General features: G+C 44.6%; 1 protein-coding gene and 1 pseudogene across 5 annotated transcripts in view; both read right to left on the bottom strand.

The window, feature by feature from the left end:
* Positions 1-1,754: 1,754 nt before the first annotated feature.
* On the bottom strand, positions 1,755-4,085 carry LOC308490309 (fatty acid CoA ligase Acsl3-like; annotated as a pseudogene). The gene has a single exon. The product of its transcript is annotated as a fatty acid CoA ligase Acsl3-like (transcript).
* Positions 4,086-15,895: 11,810 nt separating this feature from the next.
* Positions 15,896-20,128, bottom strand: part of ZNF568 (zinc finger protein 568) — a 63,062-nt gene continuing 58,829 nt past the window's right edge. For 3 of the 4 annotated variants that reach the window (XM_081032329.1, XM_081032331.1, XM_081032332.1), the window contains one exon: positions 15,902-19,092. In XM_081032329.1, the coding sequence (XP_080888455.1) occupies positions 17,648-19,092 (1,445 nt within the window). In that variant the 3' untranslated portion in view covers positions 15,902-17,647. Of the gene's footprint in view, positions 19,093-20,128 lie in introns of all 4 variants that reach the window. The other variant, XM_081032330.1, reaches the window with a different exon arrangement.

Here is a 20,128-nt window from a genome sequence, read left to right on the forward strand (position 1 = left end):
AATTTCCTACTCTGCTGTGACATCTGACACCAGACATCTGATATTTTTAAGGCTGAAAGAATTATAAAAAATGAGAAAAATGGAACTAGATATAGATTAATCCAGTCTTATTAGGCATTTCTGAAAAGAAACAACTTTTATTCTGAATCAGTGATAAGCTACATATTTACCTGACTCTATTTCAAGTCACAATTTGTAATATTTCTCCATTGGAGCATTGAACCTTCTTTTTCTAAACACAACCTTTTCAAAATCATTTGAAAGCAAACAATTATTCTGAAGGTAAAACATCTGAAACAAATTCCACTCATCCCAATTTTAATTTTTAGACCACAACATCCTGATAGAGAGGTTCCATTTAATTTCTTATTTTAACTTCTTTTCAGTTTTTCCAAACTTTATGATAAACTATGACCAGGAGAAAAACATTCAAAACACAACACAAATATACAAGAATACAAGTAAAGTTCAATACAAAACACCATATTGCAGTATCTCCAAGTACAATGTGTTTGTGATCTGACCACAAACTACGTACGGGGCCTCAACACTCCCACCATCCTACAGATCCGTTCATCTCTCCTAGTTTTCTTTTGCCTTTTGATGCCTGAAAGTAAATGAGAATCAACAAATCAAGAAAATAACTAATAATGACATAAAAAACATGGTACCTATGACTTAAGTTTTGACTTGAACGCATCTTAATTGGTGCAATATTACTCTTACTAATGCTTCAATAAAAAAACACTGTATTTTACAAGCAGTGTTTTTAGAATCACAAGTAACTTGCATATTGACATAAAACCCTACAATTTAAATCTTAACACACTTCATTAAATTAAGTTCTCATGTAAATTAGCAAGAATAGTATTATTTGAAGCATTTTGAATTATTTTATTTTCTAGTGTAGAAACGTTATGGTGGAAAGAAAGGGTAAGGTGCTTTTTAATAAGCTACCAACAGACACTAACACACACACACACACATACCAGTGCAAACTATCAAAACAGAATCCTAATTTTGAAGCGAAATAGATTAAATATCTAGACTAAAAGTAGATAAATTTCCATTATTAATGTGTCATAAATATAGACAACTCAATTTACAGATGGTCAATGAAATGAAGAATAACTTTCTATCCTTCGTTTTTTAAGTGCTACCCTGTGTAACTTTTAGAATGAATTGCTTCCAATTCTAAAAGTTTGGGTATTTTCCTGATTTCAACAGCTAACTAGAAGACTGAATATTTAGATGGTAAGCTACCAGAGACTAATCCACTGGTGCTACACTGGTTGTGTTTTCTTCCTTACTTTTAAGCCATAACCCTGTCCTGCTATTTTGTTTCATGCAGCACCAACCAAACTTCACTTTTTTCTAATAAAAATAAATATATAAAGACGCTGTCCAAGCATATATTCACAAAGTCTCAATTTCTTAAAACATAAGCATGGGTATATTTATTTCTCTCAAATGCATACAAGACAATAATTACACAACAACAAAGCTTTTGTTCAACAATCATTTGATTCATAAGCATTTGAAATTTACATAATTTCACATCCATACCCTTGCATTTTTAAACACTGTAAGTAAAAAAATCCCCCCAAATAACCAATTCTTATATTTCCTATTTATCCCTCTACACAACCAAACTTTAAAAAGTTACAAACTGAACATTATACAGAACATATAAATCATGTTTAAAAACTTGAGGTTTTAGAATCACTGTTCCTCAGTATGATTCAGAAAAGTCCTCATGCTGACAAAGGCAGTCCTAGGTGGCGGAGCAAATTACAAGAAGGTGGAAGAAAGAAGAGACAGACACAAGTTTGCTGTCTTAATATTTTACTCATCCTGTCAGTTAAAAATGGCGATGTCATGAGAAAGAACAGTTTAGGTTTAATATGAGGAATGGAGTTTGCCTCACAGTTTGGGACATGCATTTCAAGTGTTTTCCTATTTGATCTGAGCTCCCTGTAGCAAACTGGTGTCCTGTAGCAAACTTTTCTTCCGTACATTCGCTCAATGTCCGCCTGGTAATGTGTTTTAAGCTCTTTGCATTTCAGCTTGAAGGCATCTGTCACCAGAACAGTTTCAGGGGTCCATGGTTCAGGGCTCAAACGAATTTTCACTGGAATTTCAAACTTTTCCAGACTTGCTGAAATAGCAAGCATCTTCAGAAAGCACTTTAAGTACCTCATTTTCCATTTCACAACTGTTATACAGCTCCTCCCAAGTCCGTTTAAGTCCTTTCTTTCGCGCTAGTTCTGTTAGTTCCTTTTGATTTGGCACAACAAATCTAATGACGTAAGAATGATAACTGCATATGCACAAATGTTATCTATTAGCGGGAGGTTCTTTAATGCTGCCTCTACTTTCCCAAGAGAAACATATTCTCCTGCCTGTAGCTTTACAAGGTCCTTTTTGCGATCAATAATCTTTCAACAACCATCAGGGTCGAACTCTCCAATATCTCCAGTACTGAGCCACCTCTGTCCATTTTCATCTTCAAAGAATCAGCTTTTGTTTTTGCTTCATTTTTGTAGTATCCCATTGTGACATTTTGGCCACCAATAAGAATTTCACCGCTGGGATGTGGTTTATCAGAATTGAAGTATCCGCCTTCTTCCCAGTTCTTTAATTTGATTTCATAGCAAACTAGTGGTTCTCCCACTCTGCCAGTATTGTAGTCCCACACTTCTGTAATTGTCCCAGCCCCCGCAGATTCAGTGAGTCCATAGCCCTGACCAACGGGGCAGCAAAAACAGATATTCATGAATCGCTGTGTGGTTGCAGAAAGTGGAGCAACCACTTTTTAAATTTATTCCACACAATAAAAGCCGTATATTTCCCCCTAGCAAGCTCTGAACTTTCCGGAAAATGAACCTGTCACACAGTGGAGTACGACGCCCTTTTGAAATCTGTTCCATTTTGTAATTATAAACCAAAATAAATAGATTATGTTGAAAATGACTCATTTCATTCACTTTATTCATGACCTTTTTGTAGATCCCATTCATGATTTCCAGAACCACTGTCATCAGTCTTGGTTTCAACATGGACGTATCCCCTTTGCTCCATTTTTTTATTTTTGAAGACTGATCTGCTAAAGTCTGGTGAAGAGTAGCCAATGCGACACCCACGAGAAAGACCAATGAGCTCAGCACTCAATTCTAAAACATGGGCCACAGGCAAATATCCGATGTAAACATCTTCCTCTTCCAGCGTGGGATCCTCTCTGCCATCCCAGTTATCCCAGTGATGATGTTACTGTGCGAGATCATGACCCCCTTGGGCAGCCCAGGGGATCCACTCGTGTACATGATTACTGCAATATCTAAGGGAGCTGGTTTGCTAGGAGGTTTGTCCACGGTGATGATGTGCCGCAGGCTGGGGACGAGAGAAACGATATCCTTCAATTTTGTTTGTAAGAGTTCCTTACTAGTAATGATGTTGGTCTCCTCGGTTTCATTTAATCCATGGACAATTGCTGGGCCTCCTAGAGTTGCATATAAGGTAACAAGCTAAAAATTATACATAAAGCACTCCTGTGCAGCAATCATCCACTTGGCCCTGATTTCACAGAAGATGGCAATGTTGGTCTTTGGTCTCTGACCCAACATCTGTAAGCCGTTTCCAAAATTAAAAGCTCTAACGAAGACATCTTCATAGGAGAGCCAATTGTAGTGTCCAAGCATAACCTTTTAAATTTTATTTCCATTTGGTTGCACTTCATCTTCCACATTTAAAACTTCGCGTGTTCCCAAGAGTCTTTTGTCCTTAAAATTTGTTTTGTTGCATACACAAAAGCTTTATCTAGTGTATCACATCCAGGGTATAATACTGAGGCCAAGCCATCCAAACTGTTAACAGACCTGTATGCAGACTCAGGTTTTGAATTCACAGGCTTTGCTTTAATTTGGTTTGATTTTTCTTGTCTTGACTCAGAAGAAAAAAAAATAATATGGAATGTATGTTAAAATAGTATAAAGTGATATTATAAAATGTATGAAATATAAAAGAATGGGGTTGATGGTCTGTTTTAGCTTCCTGGTTTTTGGTTTTGAAGATACGTGGTTATTCATAAATGCTCAAAAAGCAGAATTAACAGATCTCCGTAAGAATCAGATGACAACGGTAGGAGGTGCTAGTACCTTCAAGATATGCGCCTTTGTTTCAATACCGCGACGCCGGGGCCCCGGTTCCTGCGGCCTCGGGCCCACGCAGGCCTGGCTGCACCCCAGAGCATTCACGACCCGCGCCGCCTGCTGGAGACTCGGACGCAGCCGCCGCGGCAGCACTGCGAGGGGGCCACCGTCTGCTGCCCCGTCTGCCGCCGCCGCCGCCGTCGCCTCGTCCCAGCCCCGGCCGCGGCGACAACTGCAGCGCACCTCCCCGGCGCCGGCAGACCAGCTTCTCTGGTCCCCAGAGTTTTTACTGGGGCTCAATCACAGTCTGTCCAGGAGGCCGAAGCTCTTTCTGAAGGTGAGAGCCCATACCTTTAGTCTCCACGTCTTCCAGGGGCCGGAACTGACATGGTGTGTTCCAAAAGCCCTATCATAAACCATATTGTTAGACTCTGGTGTCCAAAGGCCTCGAGGAAGCAAAGACACTCTGGAAGGCAGGACATTCCAGGAACCTGGTGATCACTAACAAGTCTAGAAACATGTTACCTGTAAGTAAAATCCTATAGAGTCCATGCTCAGACGCTTTCATTGAGAGGATATTTAACTGGATGTCCTCATATTGGGCTGACACCAAGAATTAGTGTATTGTGGGCTCGATTAGAGCCGTGCTGTGAGTCAAAGTGAATTTTATGCTTGTCTGTATTCCATTTTACCAATATACCAGGAAAAATAAATGTTTTAAAGGCTGTAGGCACTTCAGAAGAATTATTGGGAAAAGAAACAAGAATAAAGGGGCGGTCAGATGGCTCAGTTGGTTAGAGCCCGAACTCTGAGCAACGGGGTTGCTGGTTCACATGGGATGGTGGGCTGCGCCCCCTGCAACTAAAGATTGAAAATGGGACTGGACTTGGAGCTGAGCTGCGCCCTCCACAACTAGGTTGAAGGACAACTACTTTGAGCTTGATGGGCCCTGGAGAAACACACTGTCCCCCAATAAAAAATTTTCAAAAATAAACAAGTAAATATCCTACTGCAGCAAGGGATAGAAGAAACATTTTAGTGTTAATTTTTATTATACATAGTTAATATCTGTTTAATTGGTCCTATTATATTTCCATTCTCCTTTTAAAAAGTTTTACATGTATGTATCTTAAGAATACAATATAGCCTACAAAATTTAAATATCAAATAGAGTCGAAATAAATTGCTGAATCAGCAAAGAGAAAGAACTTTATAAAAATACTGGTATATTCTCTTACATATTTTATGTAATTAGTTCTAATAATTAGTACTAATTACTACTAACTAGTCCTGTTGTTTTAAATGATAGCCTGTATGTAACATAGAAGTAAATATTACAAAATAATATTTAATTTCAAATCTGTTTCATATTAATACATATATATAGTTATTTATTATAAGTAATTTGTTATTCGAGCTTTTTGTTTCATTGCCTGTGCCACAGGTTGCCTCTCTAAAAAGCTGGTCATCCTGTTATCCATTGCCCATTTAAGATTTAAACCAGACTCCCTATTTGCTGTGCCACAAACCACATTTCCCAGGGAATTTGATGGTTATGTTCTTTCCCTATATTTCATCAAAAGTGGGAGGACAAGGAGAATTTGATATATTTGAAAGGTTTGAAAACTATCACCTAGAAATAAGTGCCTCTTCTGGCATCATCAAATTCTACAAATTCAGATTTCTTTTTAATTGATTCTTATCAGTTTCCTAACTTTTTGTGTAGCTGTCTATTGAAGTGAGTCTTAAGGCCAAATTTCAACTGAAGGAGAGATGTCCCCCTCTCCAATCTAGGAATCTTATCTTACCGGCCGCATTTTTAAAACAATAATTTCATTATTCCAGTGGGTAGTCCTTCAGACTCCCACCTCTTCTGTATCCAAGTGTTGCCCAGTATTTCTCTCCTATAACCAACATATTCTGAACATAGCCTCTGGGCCCTATTCACTTTTTTGAGGTAAGTACTGACATGCAACAAAAACCTTCCATCTTATTTAATACTTCAAAAAGAAGATAAAAGAATCGCCAACACGCAGGTGAAAAGATGCTTAGCATCATTAGTTATCATGAAATGAAAATTAAATCCACAGTAAAATACCACAACTCTAACATTAGAATAGCTTAAATTAAAAACATTGACAATACCAAGTACTGGTAAGGATATGGGGCAACTGGAACTCTCAAATACTGTTTGCGGGAATGTAAAATGGTATAACCATTTTTGAAGACTGTTTAGCAATTTCTAATAAAGTAAAACATAAACTTACAAACCAACTAAGGAGTTCCACTCCTAGAAATTTACCCAAAAGAAATAAAACCATATGTCCAAAACATGCTAAGTGAAAGAAACTGTTAGGTCAGCTGCGGGCATGGCCAAAGCGGCTAGGCGCCAAGTCATTTCCCCTTTGCTAAATTAGACCTCTCCTCGACAGACAGAGACTGGGGCCCCTGGCATTTCCCAGAGAAGGCAGCAGACCGCTGGTGCTATAAGCAGCCCCAGACATAGTCGCTTCCCGCCCCCCCCCCCCCCCCCCCGCCCCCCATCTGCTGCTAGAGGGGCCTGCTTATTTGCCACCTCACTCAGCCAACCCCAACCCACAAAATCGCATAAATGCCTCCCTCCCTCTACCCTGGGCCCGACTTCGCCGTCTCAGGGAGCGCAGAAGAAAGCACTCACTTTTCTCAACCCGCCTGACTAGGCTCATTGTTTCTCCACAAGTCTTACATCTTTCCAGCCTTTTTGGTTCTAAAGGGGCGGCGAGGTCAATCTTACTGCTTCCTGCTGATAAGGGGCGGAGAGGGGTACTAGGCCTGGTCAGCGATGGGAGGGCTCGTGGGCAGCAGGGAGTATGGGTGGAGTAGAAGCTGGTTCACTGCAACTCTGGACATCTCATGGAGGCGGTTCTGTAGAAATTTTAAAACACAGGCGGTCATTAGAAGCAGGAGACTGATTAGGACGATAGTGTAGTCGCACAACAGCCTAGCCCACTGTCCCTCCATGTCTTTCCTTAAGGAAAGAAGAGTCTGTAAGACTGTGCCTTTCTGGGACTCTGTTCCATCCTTGTGTTTACACCTTATGTTTCTCTGTCTGGTCCCCAAAAGATGGTTTGCAGCCAAAGACAGGTAAGATATCTCACGGGAGATACAACCTAAGCCAGGCGGAACCGAGTGGGGACCCCAATGAGCTGCCTTAAAAGAATATGGGAAGGGGCCTTGCCTCCCCTTCCCCCTGCCTGGGAAAAGCTGTTGCGGGCCCTGGCTTTTCCCTTGCACCTGTTTGTGAGAGAAGTCATGAGGATAATAAAGATCAGTTCTCTCCACTTATCTCAACGGAGCTGTTACAATATGAGAGACTTGACCCTGAGAAGGTACATACCTTAGGTAAGACATCATGGAACCTTGTGGTTCAGCTGTTTACAGACAAAGGATGATTGGAATAGACATTTTTCTACTATGATGTATGAGTCTCACAGACCTTGTAAAAAACAATGTTACTTTCTTGTAGTTGTATACCTATCAATAAAAACCTTCAGTCAGCCTTATTCTGGGCTCCAGTCCTCTGAGATTGAGAGACCCCTGGCCTTCTGAGAGATTTAACAACATTAAGTCTCTGTTTGTTTCTTTCTTAAAAACTTAACCCAAACCGCCCCTTCTCGCACCCTCACTGCCCTTGTTGTGCTGGACGCAACACGAGTGGGCTTATTAGTGGCATTACCCATGTAGTCAGTGGTGATTGCCACCAATCTGAGAGAGGGTTGGTGGACCCTCTCCGGCGCCAGAGCTCCTCTTGTAACTTATTTAGGGTCTGCACATTTTCCTCGACTAATCCGGACTCGTTGATGTAGTAATAGCATTCTTCCCGGAGAAAGAGGCAGGTTCCTCCTTTCTCAGCGGTTAGCAGGTCCAGAGCCCATCGATTCTGTAAAGCAACTTGGGCTACAGAGGTTAGTTGTCGCTGGAGCGATGCGATGGAGGTTGAGGAGGCCTCTATGGCAACCTGTAGGCGTGTTTCTAAGTCCTGGGCAGAGTGGATGCTGTGCCCGAGAGCACCAGCACCCAAACCGGCAGCTACAAAGGAGAAGGCCAGGGAAACCCCTAGGATAAGGGGTAGGAAAGCAGCCCTCTTTTGAACTGGAGTGGAAATTTTCTCATAGTGAGACTGCAGTTCTGTGAATTCAGCCTGGCTGTAGAGCATTAGTTGGGGGGCTACGGTTGTCGGGATGCAGGGGGTAGGGGAAGAGGTATTTATACACTTGGTGAGTGTCTTGTTGCACCAGAAGAAAGTGCCAGAGGGAGCCTGGAGAGTGGTCGAGAGTGGTCGGGTTGTATTGCATAAGGACTGGTTAGAACCACCGTAGCATATGGGTAAGGTGGGGTTAGATGGGGGAAGGTATAATGGTATCTTGGCGATGGGGGAAGGGCACTGTATGAGTTGTCACTAGGAGCAAACTGTGTTAAAGGTACAGCCGCTAAAAGGGGGCGTTGCAGAGACGCACAGAGAAAACAATCAGTTACGTTAGGAAATCCAGAGATATTAAGGAGGGAGGCAGCTTCTTGTATTATTTTCAGCCAGGTGAACGGGATGGGCGGATCTGAGCTCTTGATCTGTCCTGCAGGCTGTAGTTGGGTTTTTATAGCCTGTTCCTGCTGGAGGATGTTTTGGGACATGTCTCTTAATTGTTCTAGTTGTGGAGGGATAACTCGGATGTACGCCTGGTAAATATAAAGTGTTGCTACGGGCTTTGAAGAGAGAGCCCATGGGTAGAGCTTTCCTTTAACTCCTGATGCCCACCTTTGATGCCAGGGATCTTTAATCCTGAATGTATATTGGCCTTGGCTGTTACCAAAAAAGAACCCCGATTTCCTGTTGACGGTATTTATGTAACAAGAAGTGTAGGGGCATCCACCATATGTGTCCTCCCCCTGGTGGCAGTAGTCGTGGATTTGGTTGTGGGGAAAGCAAACAGCCGGATCAGAAGACCACCGAGTGATAGACTTGAAGGTGTTGGGTGGAATGATAATGGAGACCTGTTGCTGGCATCCTTCAGGCTTGTAATCCCGGTTCCCAGAATGTGGGTGGAGGCCTTCTTATTGCTATGGTATGATTGTTATATAAAACCGCCACACATATGGGTTAATGGGGGAACGGGGCTCTTGGGAGGAGGATAGGGTTAGGGTTAGGGCGACTAAGGCGAACCTTAGTGGGGCCCAGCATCTTACAGGTGTAGAGGTCATACTGCTCTGGGGTCCTCTTTAGTCTGAATAAGTGGTGCCACGAGGGATCACCGAGCAACTTGGCTGCAGTGGGAGTTGTAAGGATGATTGTATGGGGCCCTGTCCACCGAGGCTCTAAGGTCTTGGGGTGTAGATTCTTGAGGAGGACCGAGTCGCCTGGTTGTAGACTTGGTCCTTGGGCTCCGTATTGTGTTGTTCCTGGCTTGGGTAAATACCTGTCAGCGTGTTCACGGAGAAGTTGCCTGAGCAGCGACAGGTAAGGGAGGTAGTCGGCCAGCGGTGGAGGGTCTGTAGGAAGATGGTGATTAAGCAGAAAGGGTCTCCCATATAACAGTTCAAAGGGACTTAGGAAGGTAGGGTTTCTAGGGGTGCCTGAATCCTGGCCAGGGCGATGGGCAGGAGCTCAGGCCATGATTTCCGGATTTCTAAGGACAATTTAGTTAAGTGATCTTTGAGGAGGCCATTAGCTCTCTCAACCTTACCGGAAGATTGGGGGTGGTAGAGAATATGGAGTTTCCAGGCGATGCCTAGGGAAGAGCTAACTTGTTGGACAATATTAGAGATAAAGGCAGGACCATTGTCTGATTGTAGCGAGTTGGGGAGTCCAAACCAGGGAAGAATGTGTGTCAGAAGGACCTCAGTTACTACTGCTGCGGTCTCATAGCAGGTTGGGAAAGCTTTGACCCCACCCTGTCAGTGTGTCAACCAAGGTAAGCAGATATCTGGTCTTTTTGTGGGAAGGCATGTGAGTAAAGTCTATTTGCCAGTCTTGGCCAGGGAGATGGCCTCTCATTTGATGGGTAGGGAAGGTGGGGCGTAGTCCCCCTTGAGGAGAGATGGTAGCACAGGTAGGGCAGGAAGAGCAGACGGCGTTGACCGTTTCTCACAAAGCTGCTGAAGTAAAGAGCGGGGTGAGAAACCTGTAAAGAGGGAGAGCTCCGATATGGAGTGACTGATGGACCTGTTGTACTATTGTTCTGACCTGACCTTGAGGCAGGACGATTTTGTTATTTAGGGAAATCCATCCATCAGGGCCTGGGGTACTACCAAGCTGTAATAACTTGTTCTTTTCAGCTTCAGTGTATTGGGGTTTGACGGAGGGAATACACAAGAAGAGGACTGGGGCTGGGGAATTAGTATCTCGGGTTAGACTTCTGGCTACTGCGTCAGCCTTGATGTTCCCTTACGTGATAAGGGAGGAATCAGTTTGGTGACCCCTGCAATGTATGATGGCTACCTGGGATGGGAGCTGTAGAGCTTCGAGTAAGCGAGTGATGAGGGTAGCGTTGATGATAGGGGAACGCTTGGTAGAGAGAAAGCCTCTCTCTCTCCAAATGGCTGCATGGCAGTGCGCAATAAGGAAGGAGTATTTGGAATCTGTGTAGATGTTTACCCTTTTCCCCATGCTAAGTGTAAGGCATGGGTGAGGGCGATGAGCTCAGCCTTTTGGGAGGTGGTCCCTTCTGGGAGTCGGGCAGCTTCTAGAGTCTGCTCGGGGGTAACTACTGCATAAGAGGCTCTCCAATGGCCTTGGGGATCAAGGTAAGAACTCCCATCGACAAAGAGTGTTAGGTCTGGCACTGAAAGTGGTTGGTCTGAGAGTCCTTCTCGGGGCTGAGTGAAGGCTTCAACTATTTCAGTGCAAGAGTGCGAGGAAAACTTAGTTGTAGGGGTAGTGGGAAGGAGGGTAGCCGGATTAAGAGAAGGAGATTGGGTGAGAGTAATATGAGGGTTCTCCAGAAATAGGAGGTGGAACTCTTGTGTCCAGGAGGAGGCAATGAGAGAGAGAGAGCAGTGGGAGAGCAAGTGCTATAGCCAATAGGTGGAAAATACCTGCAATGGTTGTTGGAGGCAAATTTTTTGGGCCTCTTTGGTAAGAACAGCTGCCGCAGCCAGGGCGCGGAGGCAAGGCTGTCACCCCTGGACTGTGGGATCGAGTTGTTTGGACAGGTAAGCTACTGGGGTTAAGGTAGGGCCTAAGGGTTGGGTAAGGACCCCCAAAGCGATACCTTGTTTTTCATCAGTATATAAATGAAAAGGTTTGTTGATGTTGGGCAGAGAGAGAGGGGGTGAATTTAGGAGGGTGTCCCGGAGTCGGGAAAACTCTTTAGAGACAGTAGAGGGGGATGAAAGAGGGCCGACAGGCATCTCTTTAGCGGCTTGGTAAAGAGGCTTTGCCAGCAGGGCAAAATTTGGAATCCAATGCCGAAAAAATCCAACAAGTCCTAAAAAGGACAATATCTGTTCAGCACAGGTGGGAGGCTGTAGGTCCCTTAATGCCTGTGCCCGGTCTACTGTTAGGCCTCAGGAATGGGGAGTGAGACAGATTCCTAGATAGGTGACAGTGGGCTTCGACAGCTGCGCCTTGGCATGGGAAACACGGTATCCTTTGTCCCCTAGGAAATTAAGGAGGGCTGCTGTGTGCCTTTTGGATATGTCTAGCAAAGGGCTACAAAGGAGGAGATCATCTACGTATTGGAGGAGGGTGCTGGGGGCTAGGGGGCATTGCAGAAGGTCTTTTGCTAGGGCCTGGCCAAATAGGTGAGGGCTGTCTCTAAAGCCTTGAGGCAAAACTGTCCAGGCCAATTGTTGGGAAGTCTGCGTGTCAGGGTCTTCCCAGGTAAAGGCAAAAAGGTGGTAGGAGTCTGGATCGAGAGGGATGGTGAAGAAGTTGTTCTTGAGATCTAACACCGTGAAGTGGGTGGTACCAGGCGGGACACGCGAGAGGAGGGTGTAGGGGTTTGGAACCACTGGGTGGATAGGAATGACAGCCTTATTGATTAGCTGGAGGTCTTGAAGTAGCCTATAGGTCCCGTCTGGTTTCTTGACTGGGCAGATTGGGGTGTTACATGGGGAGTTAATGGGTATTAGGAGTCCTCGACTACGTAGCCGGGTGATGAGGGGCTTGAGCCCTTGGCGGTGTGTAAGAGAGATGGGGAACTGAGGACGAGAGGGAAGGAAGTTGGGTTTTTTAAGAGTAACTTTTACAGGGATGTGATGTCTTCCTACTATAGGAGTAGAGGTGTCCCAGACTGCCAGGGCGACTAAGGATGGAGGGAGAGGGGGTCAGGATTTCTGTGGGGAGAAGGGGAGGGGAGCAGAGTAAGGAGTAGGGAAGTCGAGGGGCCGTGGGGAAACTGAAGTGTGGCCCTAACCTTGGTAAGGAGGTCTCAGCCTAAAAGGGGGACTGGGCATGAAGGGAGAACTAGGAATGAGTGGGTTAAGGACGTGCCTTCTAGGAGACAAGGAAGGGGTGCAGTGGCTAGTGGGCAGGTGGGCTTGCCGTCAATACCCATGACCAAGATTGTGGAGGAGAAAGGGGGCCCGAAAAGGAGGGCAGGACAGAGTAGGTAGCCCCCGTGTCAACCAGGAAGGAGACTGACTTACCCGCTACCTGGAGCGTTACCCTGGGCTCGGTGAGGGTGATGGGGGTCTGGAGTTGGGGCACCGTCAGTCTTCAGGCAATCCCAGCAGGGCTAGTGGCGGGTCGTTCCCTGGAAGAATGGCCCCTCCGCGTCGAGGCGCCCAGAGTCCATCATTCTTCCAGGGGCAGTCACTTTTCCAGTGGCCACTCTGACCACACGCCGGGCAGGGCCTCGTGGGGGCCCGAGGCTGGGGGCATTGCCTGGGCCAGTGACCATCTTTTCCGCATTTGAAGCAGGCTCCTGGTGGTGTTCGTCTCCCCAGCGAACCCCCACCGTGTGCAGGTCCCCAGGGGTTGCCATGGCTGCGGCTGCCGTCGCAGGGCTGCTACCAAGGCTTGGGTTTGCAAATCTACCTTCTGTCGGAGGCGTGCTTCTCGAACTGATTCTGCCTGTTCCTATCGAGAATTAAAAATTTTAAAAGCCATATTCATTAAATCTCGGACCAGGGTTTGAGGGCCATTTTCTGCCTTTTTAAATTTCTTTCGGATGTCAGGGGCTGACTGCGTAACGAAATGCGTGGCCAGTACTGTGGCGCCTGCAGGGGACCCAGGGTCCAGACGGGTATACTGAATAAGGGCCCCAGCCAGCCGATTAAGGAAGACTGCAGGATCCTCGTCTGGACTCTGGGTAATCTCCCTAAGCTTGTCAAAATTGACAACTGTGTGGGATACTGCCTGCAGGCCTGCCAGGAGACATTGGAGCATCTGATCCCTGCAATGACACCCATCTCGACCTTCAGGGGTTCCTACTTGATAGGTCCAGCCCGGCTCTTGGCAGGGGACTGCCTGGGCCCCAACGGGCATGGTAGCATGTGAGATGGGCCTGGTCTGCATAATGGGGGGCTGCCTCAAAGACTCTTTCTCTCTCATCTGCGGTTAGGGTAGAGGAGCAGATGATGTGTATATCATGCCAGGTAAGAGCATATGCCTGGGTTAGATACCGGAATTCTTTGGTGAAGGCAGTGGGGTTTGAGGAGAAGGACCCGAAGCGCTTTTCGATTTGTGACAGGTCGGTGACGGAGAAGGGGACGTGGACTCGGACTACCCCTTCAGCCCCTGCAACTTCAAGGAGTGGGCAGGCAAGGGGGTGTTCAGAGGTAGTAGGAGGAGGATCGTGAGAACGGGTATGGCTACTGACAGGCGACACGAGCCGGGAGGGAGGTGGGGATGGAGTAGGAGAGGGAGGTAAAGGTAACGCAGGAGTGGGGGTGTTGGGTGCCCCGGGTGGTATGGCGGAGGACGGGAACGGGGCCAAGACAGATTTTCAGGAGGCTCGGAGAGGGGAGAGGGGACAAGAGAGGGGAGATGAGCGACAGAGACAGTGGGTTTCGGTTTTTCGAGGGCTATGAGGATTTGAATTGTGGCACAGGTGGAATAGAGGGAGGGACAGGAGCGCAGGTCCCAGAAAGCCTGAACACAGGGGACTTGAGACCACTTCCCGGTCCCGCGGCAGAAATTATCCAGGTCCGTGAGAATATTGAAATTGAAAGTCCCGGTTTTAGCAAATGAGAAACAAAAACTCATAGACACAGACAATAATTTAGTGGTTACCAGAGGGTAAGGGGGTGGGGGGTGGGTGATGAGGGTAAAGGGGATCAAATATATGGTGATGGAAGGAGAATTGACTCTGGGTGGTGAACACACAATGGGATTTATAGACAATGTAATACAGAATTGTACACCTGAAATCTATGTAAATTTACTAACAATTGTCACCCCAATAAATTTAATAAAAAAAAAAAAAGTCCCGGTTTTAGGCCACTGTGACCTGTTTTCCAAATCATATTGGGGCCAAGCGACAGTACAATAAAAGATCAGGCGCCGAGGGCGAAGATCCTGATCAAGGCCCAAAATTGAGGAGGAGACACCCCAGTGGTGTCTGAGGGTCAGGTTTAGAATTTTGGTTTCCCAGGTCTGTTCTCAGGGATCAATAGCCAAGACCAAAGACCAGCGTCCCAGTGCTTTGACCTAGACTACGGACGGACGGAGGGCCCGAGGAGCACCTGGGACGTCTCCACAGCTGTCCTGGGACGAGGACAGAACGGAGGACAATCTCCGAGGCGGCCGCGAATTTACGGACGGAGACGTGGGCGGACGATCGCCTGAGGCAGACACTGAGGGACTCACCTCTCACACAGCCAGGCCGGGTGGAAGGTCACAGGTCCTAAGTCGCAAGGGAGGAAAGGAGGGTCGAGCCCAGTGCGCCAGTGAGCCGGCCGCCTCCCTTCCCGGGTTCAGCACCAAGATGTAAGGCTTGCGGGGAAATAATGAGCCTAGTCAGGCGGGTTGAGAAAAAAGTGAGTGCTTTCTTCTGCGCTCCAGGGTGAAGTTCACCGGTCCCGGAGCCGGCGAAGTCGCGCCCAGGAGGGAGGCATTTATGCGATTTTGGGAGTGGGGGGGGGTGGCTGAGTGAGCTGGCAAATAAGCAAGCCCCTCTAGCAGCAGATGGGGGGAAGCGGCTGTGTCCCGGGGTTGCTAATCGCACCAGCGGTCTGCTGCCTTCTCTGGGAAATGCCAGGGGCCCCAGTCTCTGTCTGGCGAGGAGAGGTCTAATTTAGCAAAGGGGAAATGACTTGGCGCCTAGCCGCTTTGGCCATGCCCGCAGCTGACCTAACAGAATCCATACACAAATGAGCAAATACTGTATGATTCCTTTTTGTGAAATTATAGAAAATGCAAACTATACCGTGTTTCCCCGAAAATAAGACTTAGCTGGACCGTCAGCTCGAATGCATCTTTTAGAACAAAAATTAATATAAGACCAGGTCTTAGACCCGGTCTTATATAAGAGCTGGTATTATACTAATTTATGTTATATTATATTATTATATTACCAGTCTTATATTAAAATAAGACAGGTCTTATATTAATTTTTGCTCCAAAAGATGCCTTAGAGCTGATGGTCTGGCTAGGTCTCATTTTTGGGGAGACACAGTAGTGACAGAAAGCAGATCAGTGGTTGTCTGGGACAGGGTGTGGAAGGAGAAGTTATCTGTAAAGGGCCATGAGGGAACTTTCTTGAGCAATAGAAATGTTCTGCATCTTGTGATGGCAGTTACCTAGGTATCACTTTTCAAAACTCAACAGTACACTTAAAATGGGTACAATTTATTGTATATAAATTATGCCTCAATAAAGTTAAATTACATCAAGCTTTACATTTAAGATTTATGCCCTTTATGCATTTGAAAAAAGCAGCCCCTGACATGCTGGAGCTGGCCTGGTACTATCACTAGATCTTGTTGTTTTCCTGTTGATCATAAATGATTTCACAGAACAACAACAAATCAACTCTGTGACCCTGATGGAACAAGACAATAACAAGATCACTCTGTAATCATATCTAAATAGATAAAACATGAACATTGTCCACACCACAAAATGTCAGAACACTTCTGGATAATATGAATGACGGCTCTTCTTTACCAATTAAAACTTTAATCTTGCTTTAGTCTGTCCTCCCGATAGTAAGGATTTATGACGATATGCCATAGAATTACCCCTGATTTCCTGACAATATCCTATCCAGAGCAAAGCCCCACTTCCTGAAACCTGCTCTAAATCAATAAACACAAGCCTACATCTTTTCTAACACCTTTCTGACACATCCCCATGGTTCCCTGTGATGAGGGCTCAGGCCAGGTTGGACAATTAAAATCAAAAGAGTCGAGTTTTCCGGCCTCAGTAAGCACCATGGGGGTCTTTTGTAAAGGGCGCACAAGGGAAAGGTGCTGAGAGGACTGAACCCATAAGACCTTCTTCTCGTATAACCTTTAATGATACACAATTAGGAAACTAAAGAAAAGTAATAAGAAAAGCAGCTCGTATTTATCCCTTTCAATACAAGCCAGACACAGTTCTAAGGGATAATGTAATTACAGTGGTACCTCGGTTTTTGAACGTAATCCGTTCTGGAAGACCGCTCAAGTTCTGAAATGTTCAAACACAGCCGACAGCTAGGCCTCAGGATCTTGCACTCAGCGGGAGCCGCGTGACAAGTTCGCCTTTCGAGCTGTGTTCGAAAACCGAAGCATTTACTTCTGAGTTTACGGTGTTCGTAAACCGAAATGTTCGTCAACGGAGATGTTTGAAAACCGAGGTACCATTGTATTTAATCTTCATAATGCTACTAAGAAATATGGTGCTAACATTACTAATTTATAAATGAGAAAAATTAAGACATAGTTAAGTAATTTGCCCTATAAGAAATGAGTTTATAATGGTGAAGGTAAATAAAGACTAAATATTGGTTAAATCCTTTCCCACTCTGATTCAGTTAAGGTTAATTTCAGAGAATGAGCTTGCAAATATTAAGATTTGAGCAGGAAAGAAGAATTCGGTGTAACTTTAACTTTAATGTAGCCTTCCTCAGGTATGAATTATCAGATGAATTGTTTGTTAGCTAAAGCAAATGGGTGTCCCACACATATGACAGTAATATTATTAATCCTCTGATTTCCCCTAAGGGCTAATGACTCTGATGTTGAGAAAGGTTTGAAGAAGTAATGTCTCTAACATATTCACTGCCGCCCTAGGCCTTCCCACTTTCCTTACACTCATGGAGTTTTTCACTTTTCACCAACTGAACTCTGATGTCAAATGAATTCGGAAAACACATAAATTCTCCCAATCCTCAACAATTGATAAGGTTTCTCATCAACTACAAATGCCAAATAAATTCTGGCTCTGAAATACTTTATATCCACACATGAACTCTGATATTGCTTAATTTGTTATCCTCGAATGCTTTCCCACATTTCTTATAATCACAGGTCTTTTTGTTTTTATTTCACTAGTATGAATTTCAGATGACAATTAAATTCTGAGCCTTCCCATGTCTTCATTCACTCCTCTGTACTGTATGAATTCTTTGATGTTGACTAAGGTGTGAGCCACGAATAAAGGCCTTCCCACATTGCTTACATTCATAGGGTTTCACACCAGTGTGAATTTTCTGGTGTCGACTAAGTTCTGAGCCTCGACCAAAGGCCTTCCCACATTCTTTACACTCATAGGGTTTTTCACCACTATGACTTCTCTCATGATGAGTAAGCTCTGACCTTCGAATAAAAGCTTTCTCACACTCCTTACATTTATGGGGTCTCTCACCAGTGTGAATTTTTTGATGTCGAATAAGTTCTGTGCTACAAGTAAAGGCCATTCCACATTCCCTACATTTATAGGGTTTCTCACCAGTGTGAGCTCTCTGATGTCGAGTAAGTTCTGAGCCACGACGAAAGGCCTTCCCACATTCCTTACATTTATACGGTTTCTCACCAGTATGAACACTCTGATGCCGAATAAGATGTGACTCAGAGATAAAAGCTTTCCCACATTCCTTACATTTATGAGGTTTCTCACCAGTATGAATTCTTTGATGTAGACTCAGTTGCGAGGCACAGCTATATGCCTTCCCACATTCCTTACATTCATAGCGTCTTTCACCAGTATGAATTATTTGATGAAGACTAAGTTGGGTGTCATAACGAAAAGCTTTACCACATTCCTTACATTTATGGGGCTTCTCACCAGTATGGATTCTCTGATGTCGAAAAAGGTGTGAGGGACGGGTGAAAGCTTTGCCACATTCTTTACATTCATAGTATTTCTCATCTGTATGAATTCTCTGATGCAAATTGAGTTGTGAGGTAGATGGAAAGGCCTTCTCACACTCCTTACATTTATAGGGTTTCTCACCAATATGAGTCCTTTGATGTTTACTGAGTTGTGAGCTAGAATGAAAGGTTTTCCCACATTCCTTACATTTATGGGGTTTCTCACCGGTATTAATGCTCTGAGGTTTAGTAGTTTCAGTGTCACAAGTAAAGGCACATTTCTTATTTTCATTTTTTGTCTTGCTTTCATGAATCCTCTGATGCTTGATCAAGTCTGACCTACTATTAAAGACTGTCCCACGTTCTCCACATTTAGAGTCTTTTTCTTTATTATGACTTCTTTCGTGTTGAATATGGTGTGACTGGGACCTCAAAGCTTCTTTACATTCCTTGCAGTCACATGATTTCGCTCCAGTATGAATTATCTGAGGTTCTCTATGAGCTGTGCACGGAATGGAAGTGGACCTTTCTTCAGAGGTTATTGCAGCTGGTCTGAAATGTTCATCCTGTTGTCTCTCCAAGCAGCATTTGAGTGCACTATTATCACTGACCCTAGAGCACTCAAGGTTAGAGATTATAGATTTTCTTGTTATCTCCAGTTGCAATGCTTTCATTTCATAACTGTCCTCCTTCAGAGATAAATTCTTGGTTTCTCTTCTGGACTCCCAATCTGTAAGATAACAAGAAAGAAAATAGAAGGTATTTTCTTTCATGTTGTAGGAAAAAGGAAAGTTGTAAGGCAGGAAATGACAAACTAAAAATAGCAAATAAATAGCTCTTAACACTGCACTGCAATTAAAAAAAAGAGGGCGGGTAATGAGAATAGAGAAGATGAAGAGAGCTTATAAAGGAAGTGGTTCTTCACCTCTGGTGAGAATCAGAATCAGATGGGGAACCTGTTAAAGATACGATGTCCAGGAACCACCTAAGACCAATTAAATGAGAATCTAAAGGACTAGGACATTACATCTAACAACAAGTCCTCTCATCTCTAGCCTCAAAATACATCCAGATTATGACTACTCCTCTGCCAGTATCTCTACCACCTGTCCAAAGCCATCCCTCACTAAGATTAACACAACACTATCCTAATGGTCTCTCTACTGCCACTGTTGTCCTCTAATATCCCATATACCCAACACAGTAGCCAGAATGTTCTTGTTAAGATAAGTTAGATTATGTCATTTTTCTACTGAAAAATCTCCAATGGATTTCCCTCTCATGAAGAGTAGAAGTCAAAGTCCTTACGTGGTCTAGAAGGCCTTCCCTCAACTTGTCCTGCACTATCATCTTTCTGACCTCACTGCCGATCTCCTCCCTTTAGCTTGCTCTGTTCCAGCTCCCTGACCAACTGGATGTTCTTCGGACTTGCCAAGCACACCCCACACCCTTCCTTCAGAATGTCTGCCTATAAGTATCTTCCCTAAGTTATCGATATGGCTCATTCAATTACTTCATTCTGACCTCTATTCAAATGCCAACTTATGAGATCACTCTTTATAATACAAGACCCTCATCACACTACTTACACTTTCTTTTTTAAACATGTGTTACTTTTTGTTTGTCTTTAATTTTATTGGGGAATAATGTGTTTTCCCAGGGCCCATCAGCTCCAACTTGTCCTTCAATCTAGTTGTGGAGGGCGCAGCTCAGCTCCAAGTCCAGTGGCCGTTTTCAATCTTTAGCCCACCATCCCATGCAGGAAT

Source organism: Rhinolophus hipposideros (assembly GCF_964194185.1).
Source record: "Rhinolophus hipposideros genome assembly, chromosome: 21".
In the NCBI taxonomy this organism is placed as follows: Eukaryota; Metazoa; Chordata; class Mammalia; order Chiroptera; family Rhinolophidae; genus Rhinolophus; species Rhinolophus hipposideros.